We start from the raw sequence: 13,423 nt of genomic DNA, 5'->3' as shown, positions 1-13,423 counted from the left end.
GTTATTAATTATTTGTGCAAGGTCGATTTACCTTGCACAAAATATAAATATATTTTTATACAAAAAATAGCCCTATTAATGCAAGTATTTATCTTCATTTACAGCCAAAAGAGACAAGGCAAACAGGAAGACTGGAAAGTGTGAGACAACCTGGAGGAATGACACAAATATAATGTAATTAAGTTTTCTTCCTGATCTGCTGAACAAATGCTCCTTTAAAATTAGAAAACAGTAAATTGCAGAAAACAAACAAACAAATCCAGGTTTCCTCATTTTAAACCTATGCAGTACGGAAGCAAAACTCATAGTTTTTTCTGTCCCCACGTTTTAGCTTGTGCTGGTATTGATTTCAAACTTTAATTTATCCATGGAGGGTTTTTCATACTGTCGTTTGGCACCACCCTGCTCCACATGCACACATGGGAGCTGTAGTCATCAGTTTTTATGGATTAAAAAATAGCTACTGTGCTCTCTTACAGATGCAGGTCTGTTGGCATCTTACCTTTGGGTGGTTTGAAACTTTAATGCGTAATCACAAGTAAATCCCATGAGGCTGACTGCTTCCTAAAAACCATAAAGCATTATTGCGTCTTTTTCATAATGGAGATAAAAAACACAGACAGTCAGTTGGTGAAAGAACCCAACAAACAACAGAAAGAGGCAAGAAAAGCAGAGAAGTTGGTCATCATTTCAAAAAGTCACAATATCTTTTAATATAAAACACTTTTTTAACATAATGAGGAATCCATCATCAGGACCAATCCACTACTACTTGAGCTCCGCAGCTGGGGAGGAGATCCACCTCGACTGCAGCTGACTTCGGTGGGTCCTCCGAGTGCACACAGAAAAGGATTGAAACATGCATTTTACTACATTGTACAAAGTCATAAGCGAAAAAATGGAGGCTGTATATTTTCCGTCACTGGCAATGAGCCTCCTGCTGCCTTGCAGGATGGATCCGGAGGCAAATGAGGGGCAGTCTCAGTAGTTGGGCATGTACAGAGGTGTCCATTTGTTTCCTGGCACTTAGTGGGGAAAGTGCCTTCTTCTCTTTTAGACCGACAGCTGAAGGAAAAGCGGAAACTTGGTGTAAGGCAGGGTATGACTCAACAGACTTTAGATTTCTTAGATAACACTTGTAGACTTGCTTAATTTTGACAAACAGCATCTAAGTGTGGCTCCTGTGCTCTGAGGTCCGCACAGTGTGTTTCTGTAGATCCTGACAGTAACATATAGCCGTCTCTGTCTACGTTCGCTCCCCCACCATGTTGCTGGTAATGATCAGTGAGTGAGGAAGCTCAATGTCCACTCAGTCTTTCCCTGCAAAGCAAGCACCATTTTCCTTTGTCTATGATCTCCCAGATTAGTGAGAAGATTTTAGAAGAAAATGAGGAATTTCCTCACTTTTGTCCTTTTTATTCTGACGGCACTTGGATATAGGCATTTCATTCCAAACTTTGTCCCTGTCCCCTCCCTCCCTTTTCTCTTCCAGACACACATTCACACCCACACGGTCACACCACAGAAGCCACAGAGGTGACGGAGGTCACCTTATTGTCTTCTGCCCAAGGCTGCAAGTTCTGCAGGGCGTAGAGGGAGGAGTTATGCAGACAGAGGGGATCTGGCTGCAGCGGTTGGCTCAACGTCTTCTGGAAAGCTTCCTGCTGAAGCTGCAGCATCAGCCGGTTGGCCTGCTGCCTCTCAGCCTCCCTTTCCTCTGCAGTTTGTCTCCTGTAGGAAGGAGGAGACGGACGGTGAGCCGAGAATGCTTTTAAACCAAAATTATGCCTTGTTTTATTAGGCATGTACAGGAAAAAAACATGTTAAATCATTGCATTTTAAGCAGGGTATCAAATCCAGTAATTAATTTGGGCTGGTTAGTTTTTTTTGTTTGTTAGTTTTTTTTGTAATTTATTTATTTATTTATTTATTTGACTTGCCGAAAACAATAAAATAGGGCAAAACCAATATGGACATTTAAATATGTGCAAACAATTTGGTGACCTTAAAAAATCAGTTCTGAAAAATATTAAAAATAGGATAAAGGAAAACAATGCATGCTGCACATGAATGAACCAATTCATGTGCAGAATATGATTTGGCAAAAAACTAAATCAGACAAAATATAAAATTCACAATAAAAACATTGCAGAAAAAACTAAGATAGAGCAGATATTATGAACAAAAAATTATAACAATAAAATATGTTGGCTGCAAATATCTATTTTTTAGGAATTCCTTTTTTTGCTGTTATTTTTGTATTTTTATTTAATAAATAAAAAGTAATGTCTTGACTACACTGTTTAAAAAATAGAAAACTATTATACAAAGTGAATTAAAATATCAAAATTACTGCATTATGAAAAGGTAAATTCTAAGAAAAATAATTAATCAGAAAATGTTTTACAGCCAAAATGCTTTAAAGAGAGAACATCTTAATTATATTTCCACGAAAAAGGAACAAAATAATAAATTAAAGTAAAAATGTATTTTCACCATTTCTTTAGTTTTATTTATTTATTTATTTATTTATTTATTTATTTATTTATTTATTTATTTATTTATTTATTGTAAATAAAAAAGAAAAACACGTATTTACAGTAATTGCTCATTCAAAGAAGTCATAAACTAAAGTGCTAAAATCAGGTACTGCTGGAATTTAATTAAAAAAGTAATTCGTAACAAACTTAAGTTTTCTTACAAAATCGCAGAAATGGTAGAGCTTTTATTAACATTAATTTCCTAGAAAGATCATTAATAATATTTTTTCTGATGAGTCTAACGTTATGCAGAGAGCAAGGCTGCAAACAGAAAGGGAAACACGTTGCAGGTGAAAAGCTGCTCATCTACAAACTGGTTGCTCCACCTGAATATTTATTCAGCTCCTGTACTGCAGGATTAGCTCCAGGCTGATTGACACGAGTCACAAGAGCTCGGGAGGAGCGGTGGGAGGGTGTGCCTCAAGGTGAAAACTTACATCTGCTTTTCCGTTTATTTCAGAGCAACACCAGTAAAGCACATCCTGTACATCCGGTAGGACCATTAGTGGAGGAGCTAATACTGACATGGGGATATTTGAGTTCCTAAATGTACCTCCGTTTCTCCTTGGATGTAGGTGAAATATTGATTTTATTTAGAATCTATATGATTAAAGAACTAACCTTAACATTCAGATCAATCACGTGTTTGAAACATTACTAATTTAGGACTCTGTTCTTGATGTTTGTGCAAATTGTAGCAATAAATCTTCAGAAAGGAGAGTAGTGAACAAAAAAAGCTGCTCAACAGCGAAATCTGAATGGTAGGTAGGAGTCAGGAGCACACCTCTGAACACCCCCTCTTTCACGCACACCAACCTCCATCCATTAGCCACACATTATTGTTAACAGCATTATCATAATCCGATTCCCCGGCTGTTGATTCGATCATCGTCTTGTTACCAGCGTGGTCGTCACGCAAAGACATCCCTCACGCTCATCCGATCAGAAGCAAGACTAACGGGGGGAGCGTGGCATAAATCTCAGCAAAAGTAGGAATCAGAAAAATGAGTTAAGCCAATTCCCCCGTTGCGCTTGTGACATGGCGCTCAGTCAGGATACGCTTTGTTGGTGTTTTATTGTGAGCAGACTCATTTTATTACAACCGGTGGTGTAGACTCAGACTGGATGATGTAATTGTTTGGAGGATTTTCATGTAAAAGCAGTTTGTTTTTCTTTTTCTGCAGCAAAATACAACAAACTACAGAACCTAACAAAAGTATTTATGCCATTCTAACCTTTTTAGAATAATTTATGTAAAAGCAACAAACTTTAAAATATTTTGTATTGGAATTTTTTTGACATTCCACCTTAAAATAATGCATAACTACGAGATGGAAAAACTTTTTTTTTTTTTTTGCATTTTGCATTCAGGCCCCTTCTCTTTTATAGCACCAAATAAAATTCAAAGCAACCAATTGTCTGTAGACATTGCTTCGTTAGGAAATGGAGTTTGACAGCATCATGCTGTGGGGAAGCTCTCCAAAGTTAAAGGGAAAATGATTAGAGACAGCAGGAGAAGCTAAACATAAAGCCAGAGCTGCAAGGAGCTGGTTTAGACAAGGTTTGACCAAACTCTAACTGAGAGTTTGTGCCAATACTTACAAATTCATGTTCATAGCAACTCTTTTGAAAAGAAAATTAAAATGAAAAGAAAAACTTGTAGTTTATAAACATGTAAAGCTGCAAAGCCATAAGACACTTGTAAATTGTAATTTCCTCTCTACTATATGAATGAATCTAAGCCACACTTTTTAGATTTTAATTCACAACTCAAATTCATGCTTTATTCATCATTTTCTTTGCATGTCAAAATCAAACATTATGTTATGTTTCTCTCCCACACAGAATCCCAAAAATATGCAACCAAGTTTGTGGTTGTAATTTAAGAAAGGAGGTGGTATTAAATTTGTACTGTATCAATAAATTTACTCCAACCTGCAGAAACTTTTTACCTGTTTTCTAACTGCAACGGTTATAAAAAAATAAAGTCATTTAAAAAGCATTAGGGTCATTTAAACATAAAAACCCTTAAGGTAATGACTTAAGGTAATTTAGCTCTCTGTAATTTGCTTTTGAAATATGCGTCCTGCTCCTTTAACAATGGGCAGGGCATTATAATTTAATTTTCTACTCGTTTACCTCCAAATGACTATAAACAACAGTTAGAATGAAGTGAAAAAGCATGTGTGTGTGTATGTGTGTGTATGGATTTGGCAGACGGCTCCTCCTGTGAGTGTTTCAGTATTGCTTTGGACAGCAGGTTTCTAAAAGGCCTTTCAGGAGCCTCACCAGTAATTGTGCTTGGTCAAGCGAACCGGCCTCGACAGGCAGCTAAGCTAAGCAGAATAGGTGTTGAGTTTTACAAGCTCTTCAATGCTTCAGCTTCAGGCCATTGTGCTTAAAGTAAGACGTAGGTGAGCAGTTTAAAAAGGAGGTGACATCCAGAGCTGTCAGTTTATGACAGAAGTAAAAGCTGACATCCTTGTCAGGTAAAATGACTTAAATCTCTTTGTTTTGCTTTAAGGGATCCGATTTGAAGTGAGGAAAACAGAAATAAACATCCCTTCCCCTTTCTTCAGTCTTACCGCCATTTTGTCCGCCTGTTCTGAAACCAGGTCTTGACTTGTGCATCTGTCATCTTGAGGGCCTTCGCCAGAGTGGCACGCTCAGCTGACGCCAGGTACTTCTGCCGATGGAAGCGTTTCTCCAGCTCACAGATCTGCACCCGACTGAAGGACGTGCGGGGCTTTTTTCTCTTCGGCGGCGTCCGGTTCTGGTAGGGGTGGCCGATGCGGCGGGTCACCGAGAAGGGTGAGAGGGCGGCTGGAAAATTGGGCAGGAAAAAATAACTTGTTTCACTTGAACAAAATTTAAGATATAAATTATGTTTTACAGTTTTTTTGAAGACTCTCATCGACACAACACAGAAAATGCAAAACATAGATGAATAAGCAGCATTGATATTAAACACAGCACTTTAAAAGAGATCTGATTTGATAAAATATGATTATTTAATTGTTGGGGGAGACTCACCTGGGCAAGCCCCCTTTGGAAAAGGATAGTCTGCCAGAAGACCATTGCTGTCTCGCAGGTGAGCGAGTTCTGGGTAATAGCATTTTGCTAATGTCTCCACCGTGCTCCAGACAGGGACCCTGCCGATGTCTCCCTTGGGGAGAGGACAGAGGGACCCGGCAGCCTCCAGCCCCCCTGTGGCCTCCCCAGCTCGGCTCTCCTCTGCCTCCTCCCCTAAAGGAAAGGGAGACACAGTCAGGTCCCACATCTGGAGTACAGCAGCAGCAGTCGGGCTGGCACCGACCCATAGCAGCTAATCATATGAAGAGGGCCTGAATGATGAACAGACTCTATTTTAATGACATTTACTGCTGCTCTCTTAAAGTTGGTCATTTTTACCACAAAATGAGATATGGCTCATTCAGAGAAAATGAGAGCAGACTTGCAGGGTTATAAAGATAAATTAAGCACAAACAGGCCATCCAGAGAAAGTTTGAATGAGCTGGAACGTAAAAACAAAGAAGCTAGGAGCAAATTCTGTTAAAGCAAAGCACAATCAGGCTTAAACAAAATGGATATTTGCACAAAAAGTATTTAATTCTGTCACTAAACCTTTAAAATGTTACATCTGTCAAGTGAAATGGTTTGCATGTAGACACTAATTTTCTCTGCACAATGCTTTCGATATCTGTTATGTGGCTAACTACTCAGGGCGCCATTCTGTCAAGGATGACAGAAAAAAAAAAAAAAAAAAAAACACTTTCTCAGTTACACCCAAAATGACAAATTGCTTTTTTGCATGTCTGGTAAATGATGGATGGATTCCCCTCTGAGGTTAGCAAGGTGAAAGCTTAAGAATGCATCGCTGTGGACTGCAGCTATTCAGCATAGCACTAATTAAAGGGATGTTTTATTCTTTTTGTTTTTAAGAGTTCTTGACTATTGTTGTTATAACTTGATAGTATATAAATAAACCGAATTCACTTCAAAATCTAAAATATTCTGACTAATTAAACCTGAACTGGATCATTTGAAATATAATTTGAAATTCATAAAACCTTTCCTCTGATTGGTTTGTAAAAGCACACAAAAAGCATTTGGACTACTCTCAATTAAAAGAAGCATAAAATCCACTATCGGTTAAATCCGACTTGTTCAGGGCTGAGCTAAAGCTAAAATGCACACAGTTTGTGTTTTCCGAACCTCACATGCAGGGTATTAGTGACAACTTATCTTCTGCATCATAAAATATCTATGAATCCTGTCTATTTTGTCAGCCGTGGGTAAACAGGTGATCAATAAATGTAATGAGATCGTCGGCCATAGATCCACTCTGCAGCCCACATTCTCCTTCTGAAGCTGAATGGAAATCAAATGCTAAAAAAAAAGAGAAAAGAAAAAAATAAAACAAGCAGTGCGTGTTTGTGTCGTTCTTCCCCAGCAAGCTGTTTTCCTGCTGTCTTACAGGCTGTTTATTTGTTTTTGTTTTGTCAGAGAAGCTCACTAGGAGCCAAAATGAATATGAAAATATCTGCATAGGTGTCCCCCCCGGGGCTGCTGCTATCAGAGTTTCAGCAAGCTGAAAATTCATTTGCCCGCACACACGATGACAATTTGGATGGGAAATGGAACACGAAGCTATTATCCGTGCTGCAGTCATTTCCAAGGAGCTGCGCGAGTCCCCTGATGGCGCTGAACACGATTGGCAAATTGAGGCGCACACGAGCAAATGATTTGTAAAGAACAGATGAGCAACTAGATTCTGCTGTAACAGTGGGTCACATAAAGTTTACATCGGCGCTCTGTGAATTAGCAGCACACATTTAGAGTCTGACACAGAAAGCAGGCCTAACCCTGACCTCTCCGTTTCCTCCTCTTATTGTTATTTTTAATCTTCTGTGATATTTTTATTGGATCTTAATACAACTTAACATTATGTGTTCACTTTGATAATCGCTCAATAACAATAAAACGGCAATTGCACCCAACTGATGCACCTTTTGGGACATGGATAACCCTCTCTGGTATTTAATCAAGACTTTACACAAACAAAAACGTGGTTTTATTTCTATAACTTCACTATAAGTGGACTGCAACACCTTTATAGCCATTATCCTTGATTTTTAGAGAAATTGTTGCTTAAATCAGCTTGGAGCCTTACAGGTTACAGAGGGAGAACACGGAGGAGGCCTGTTGTTGCTCCCAGCCGCAGGTCTGGCCAAATAATCCTACATTAGGAGGCTATTTCAGGCCATCTGTGGCCTAACTAATGGGCCAGGCACATACGAGCACGTTCAGAGGCAACCAAACGAGCTACAGGCTCTTTTGGAGATGCCGACTGCAGCAAGGCATTGCCTTACAGTCTCTGAAATGCAGCTGAACTTGTATCACACATGTGCTGCTGTAATGCATGAGCCAGCTGTAAAAGCTTTCATGACCTAAGGTTGTAGAAACTGTGCAGAATACAAGGAAATGGCAGAAAAATGATAAGTTTTATAGTATATAGCCAAAATTGCCAAAGCACAATTCAATTGTTTGTAGAATATGAGCATATTTTGTGACATTTTCTTGAGAATATTAGGTATTTGAATTTTTATATTTACAGTGGTAAAAAAAATACCATAAATAACATTGTATTATATTATTCAAGGAGCTGCTTTATTTAATGATAAAAAATTATTATAATAAAATAACAGTGTTAGTAATTTTATTTCATAATTAACAATTTAATAGTGTTGACATAGAAATGTGTAGTAAGTTTAACAGCCTATGTGTTGTGGATCCTTCATGGGGTCACATGAAACTCTTCCAACATAAAAGGAAAAGCAAATAAAAGCAGGAATTCTACAAAATAATTGGACTTTTACTCCTTCTTTATTAGATGAAGAAGCGAAAAAGAAGAATGAAACGGGTGGAAATACAAAATCTTTTTCCTGGGTAACACAATTTAGCATACGCATTATCGAAAAAATAAAATGCCACCGTGGAGAATATGTTTCCCATAATAAAACCACTTATACTTAATAACACTTCTCAGTGACAGCGCCTCCCTTCCCCACTGCGGATATTACCTCCGCAGCAATCTAATAAATATATCCGCGAAGGATTCTAAGGGGGGATATTGAAATATAACGTGAACATACATTGCTATTTATTACACAACACGGGACAAAAAGGAGAGGACTCTGTTTTCCGTCACCCTGAAATAAAAACAAGCAGCGCGGGGAGGAGTTCCGCTGCTCTCAGACACAACATTTACTGCAGAGAGAAAAGACTCTAATTATGCTTTATTGCTGCTGGGTGAATTATGGAGCTGCTCATCTGTATCATGACACTGAAATGCGTCAACAATCCACATTATTGATGCATGATAATCATGATCAGCTTTACTCTTATTATTGGCGGAAGTGTAAATGCTGAAATTGGTCATTCATTACCTGGATTACTTAGATTTTGCTCGGATTTATTAATTTAAATAAGTCGTGCTCAGATTCGACTGTAAACTATATTTCATCTAACACATTGTTTACATTAACTATTTATTTATTACATATTTAGTTGGTTGTTTTAACGTGTTTTAACGTTTGAGATTATAACTCCATACTGAACAACTTAATATCGAACGTATTGCTCTTGTTTCTTTTATTAATATTTAATTTCACGTTTTAATTTTGCTTATTAAAACAATTAACTAATTTAAATTATATATATATATATATATATATATATATATATATATATATATATATATATAATTTATTTATTCACATTCTTTGTTATGATAATCTGAGCGGTATTCCCCCCACCCCCACCCACCCACCAAATTTAGAAAATGAAAAAGTAAACCTAAAACTTTAAACTGTATAATCTATTTTAACAAGATATTATCACACATCAACAGGGATTGATTACGGGATGAATTGATCATTTTTATGCAAAATAAACCTAAAATATGACATAAATCAGCTCTGAGTGATTGGGTATTAGATTATGACTCTCAGTCCGTTTTGCAGATTGAGACTCATAACGTCCCGTATACATCTTCATTTTTTTTTTATTATTTTTTTAGCGCCTGTCTGGTTTTGCGTTGGCCTCCGTGATGAATGGTGGTGAATTTCTGGCCCATATTACGTGAAAAACGAGAGTCTGCGGCGCAGTTTACCGGGTTTTGTTTACATCCGCGCTAAACGAGCTCCAATGAACGCCAGAGTTACACAGCCCGAAAGCCTTTTGGCAAAACGTTGAGCTGATTTGAGCTGCACTGGAGGGCATTTTTCCTCCTCTGGTTTCATCCTGGAGAGGCGAGGAGGAGAAAAAAAGAAACGGGGAGAAACATTCAAACTTGCTAGGAGGAGAGATGATTTATAGGTTTTTATAGAAACGGGACAAATCTGGAGTGTTTCTGCGTCCTGACGAGGGGAAGAGCCACGCAGGCTCTCCTGCTGCGGATCTTTGGCTGATCAATACAGAGGGACGAATATAAGCAGCAAAATAATTACACAAAGCCGAGAGAAGTTAAACGAAGGGCCCTCTGTGACTATGAGTAAAATTGATAAGTCTATTTACACTGTATCTTTTTGCAGATGACACATCGTCCACTAGTATTGAATAATTAATTAAGCAGAAGGAGCAGAAATATGAATATTTAATGCGTGGCGAGGATGACGCGCAAGAGCATTTCCAGTAAGTTTACCATTTTTAATCTTAAATCTAAGCGCTCATTGAAAAAGTAAAACTCTGAATCAAAGTATTAAAACGTTTATTTTGGGATTAGCCCGTTTATAGAATAATCAGCAGTCACATAATCTTTAAATGTAGATCTGCTTGTTTTTTATAACTCAGTTTATTATTTAACAAACTTAATTACGTGTTAATGCTGCAATTGAAATATTAAAAACTATAAAAGCAAAAGTCTTTGGAAATTCCACTCAAAAGGCAAATAAGGAATCAGTTAATTTTCTATTTTATTTTTAAACATCTGTGTATGTGGGTCACGTATAAAAATATATTAAACTATATGCAATAGATAATGAGACTAAGAGAAACTGAGAAAAATAGTCAATTTTCGTTTTTAAAATAAGAAAGTAGGTTTTGTTTTAATTAGTAAAATGTTACGATTACTTTTATTATTTGTGTTTCTATTAAACAAATAAATTATGAGTAGAAATCACGAAGCTCATACAGTTAATTGCAACAATTGGGTTATTATTCTGTCAAAAAATATAATTTTAAGCAGTAGCGAAATAAGCATAATGCGTTTAATTTTTAAGCAGAATAACTGGAGTTCAATCCTGAACTCATTTCAATTTTATTTTATTTCAATAATAATAATAATAATAATAATAATAATAATAATAATAATAATAATAATAATGACATTTCTGTGACACATTCTTTTCTCCATTGTCTCAAAGAGGAAGAAAAAAATCATTCATTCTTCATAAAAAATGCGGGGAGCGTCGTTATCCGTCATCCGCTGTAAATGGAGAGTGATTGTCCAATACTGATTCATCAGCACGTCTGTGTCAATTTCAGCTCTCGTTCATCAGGCTGCCCTTCCAGCATGATAAAAGTGACCTAAAGATTAAAACATATCTCCGCTTTGCCTGCACAATCCATCCCTCATTTTCTCTTTGTACCATTTAGAGACTAAATTGTGTGAATTTGATTTTATAGTAAAGTAAATCCATCTGAAAAAAAAGAAAACAGGGGTTTTTTTTTTTTTTTTTTTTTTTTTTTTTACCTGTTAGTCTGTCCTTGGCAAACCTCCTACTGCTCTCCATCCATGGGAAGGTGAAGTTGGCCGGGTTGCCCATCCCCATGCCAGGCACAGCGGGGATTCCGGGGGGCGGATGCGGCGCGGCAGCCGCCGACGGTGGAGGCGGAGGCGGCATCGGTCTGTGGGCCGGCACCCGGATCACCCCGCCCGAGTTCCCGGAGTTCACGTTTACGTTCATGTTCATGTTCATGCTGACGTTCATGTTCATGTTGACGTTGTAGGAGCAGGCCGGGTTGTAGACGCTGTTGTAGCCGTTGCTGTAGACGTTGGGGGCCAGCGCGTAATCCGGGTCGCCGGTCCGGTTGGGCAACATGCAGCCGCTGGACTGGTCCGAGCTGTTGAGGATTTGGTCGATTCCGAAGCTGATGGGCTCATGCTGCTGCTGGTGCGTCTGGTTCACCTCCTCGATCCCAGTGTGCTCCATAGTTTATTTCAGTGATGGTCTCACTATTTTAGATTTGTAGTATTTTCGAGTCTGGAGAAATTAAGCACTCGCTCTTACAAGACTGTTCTGTTGAATTTAAGCATCAACTCCCAGGAAACCAATAACGCGTCCGGTGCTATCCAAAATCATGCCATTATTTCTGTCCAGCATTGGGATCGGGTGTTTCCTAAATTAAATGCCAATCCGTCTGGCGTAGCCTATCCATCTTTAACAGAGCCCTCTTTCCAAGTGAATTAGCAGCGAGGAGCTGATCAACGAGGAAAACCCGTCGACGATGCGTGTGGTTTATCCAAAGAAGTTTACTCACTGACCAAAATCCGTGAATCTGAAATGAAGCAGCTCTCTGGAGAGACTTGATGCGCTTTGTTCGCCTACTATCGCAGAGGCAATCCATACGCAGGAAACATGGCACAATAACCGAGCTCCTCGGATCAAAAACAAAGCAAGAAAAACCGGGACAAACCCGAGCAAGCGGGGCGAAAAAAGGAAAAAACAACAACAACAATAATAAAGCGCTGACCTCGCAGGCTCGGATATTAATTGGAGGTGAGCGCTGAAAGAGGGCTCTGTTGTGCTGAATGGCGAAGTGCACTTGCAAGCGTTTCAGCAGGTGAGCCTGCCCTCTGCGTAACAGCGTAAAAAGCAGCCATTCGGTCCTCCAGCCAGCCAGCCCTCCTTCTCATCCCTCATTCTCCCCTCCTCCCTCCATCAGGACAGTTGTTTTGCTCGGATGTCTTAAAGAGGCCGCAGCATATGTTGTGCACAGCTTTTCTGGTGTTTTAGGATTTGTGCGTTTTAATCCAACAGTAGTGCGCTTTTAAATTGAAACTAAAGATGCAACAATCAATCGGAAGGAGCTCTCGATTGAGCGGGTCAAGCATAGATTTATTTACAAAAAAATGACTCACACAATGTTTTTTATTATAAATGTGTCATCTAAAAGCATGCTTATTTACTTATTGAACATTGGATAAAGGTCCAGGGACTATTTGATTCAAACCTTCTACCGTTATCACAGCGCATTTTATGCACCATGAAAAAAACCAATTCTGATTCCAGCCCAAACTAAAACCGGAAGTAGGTATGGACTATGACATTTCTGACTGATGCATCTATAATGAAAACTGTTCTGGAATAAAATGTTTTGAAACATCCATTTTTTTTTACTTGTAACTGTAAGTTAAATAGTCATAAAAGATTATAAATAAACAAACACATAAATAAACATAATCCTTCAAATAAAACTTCAAATAAATAATCTTTTAAAAATGGCTAAAAATCTTAATTTAATAGTTTAATTGTTTATTACAGTTTACAGTAACAATCACATCCAACCAACTGTCTTAACTGGAGCACTGTAAGCCCCGCCCTTTAATTTTGATGGATATGCCTCACTTGTCAAAATTCTTTTTGCTCTTCTGCAGCATGGTCATTGCTGGAGCTCCATACTCACTTTCGCAACAAAAAAACAAACTAATACATCAAACCAACAAATTCACTTTTTTTTCATGAATATCAGATAGTATTATATTTTTATCCAATTAGGATCAGTGATCTGTAAGGTTTCATTCACAAGTTTTTGGGCCAAAGACTAAAGGGTGCAGAGGGAGCCCATCTTCTATTTGGACTCTTGAGAAGGCGTCTGCT

At 38.2% G+C, this 13,423-nt stretch overlaps 1 protein-coding gene across 3 annotated transcripts; it reads right to left on the bottom strand.

Annotated features, from left to right (window-relative positions):
* Positions 1-684: 684 nt before the first annotated feature.
* Positions 685-12,458, bottom strand: LOC106948221 (T-cell leukemia homeobox protein 1-like). Of its 3 annotated transcripts, XM_015033789.1 has the most exons (5): positions 11,296-12,458; positions 5,574-5,786; positions 5,126-5,363; positions 1,551-1,731; positions 685-1,065 (listed from the first exon to the last, which is right to left on the bottom strand). In XM_015033789.1, exons 1-5 carry the CDS (start codon positions 11,753-11,755, stop codon positions 1,054-1,056), a joined length of 1,104 nt encoding a protein of 367 aa, XP_014889275.1. In that variant the 5' UTR covers positions 11,756-12,458; the 3' UTR covers positions 685-1,053. The 3 variants fall into 3 exon arrangements, with proteins under 3 accessions (XP_014889275.1, XP_014889274.1, XP_014889276.1); XM_015033788.1 differs by lacking the exon at positions 685-1,065 and having other exon boundaries at positions 1,072-1,731; XM_015033790.1 differs by lacking the exons at positions 685-1,065; positions 5,574-5,786 and having other exon boundaries at positions 1,072-1,731.
* Between the last annotated feature and the right edge of the window lie 965 nt (positions 12,459-13,423).

This window comes from Poecilia latipinna, unplaced genomic scaffold (assembly GCF_001443285.1).
Source record: "Poecilia latipinna isolate Pla-1442-1.1 unplaced genomic scaffold, P_latipinna-1.0 Scaffold279, whole genome shotgun sequence".
Classification (NCBI taxonomy): domain Eukaryota; kingdom Metazoa; phylum Chordata; class Actinopteri; order Cyprinodontiformes; family Poeciliidae; genus Poecilia; species Poecilia latipinna.
The sequence above is the reverse complement of the archived record's forward strand: the minus strand, read 5'-3'. Positions and strand labels throughout refer to the sequence as shown.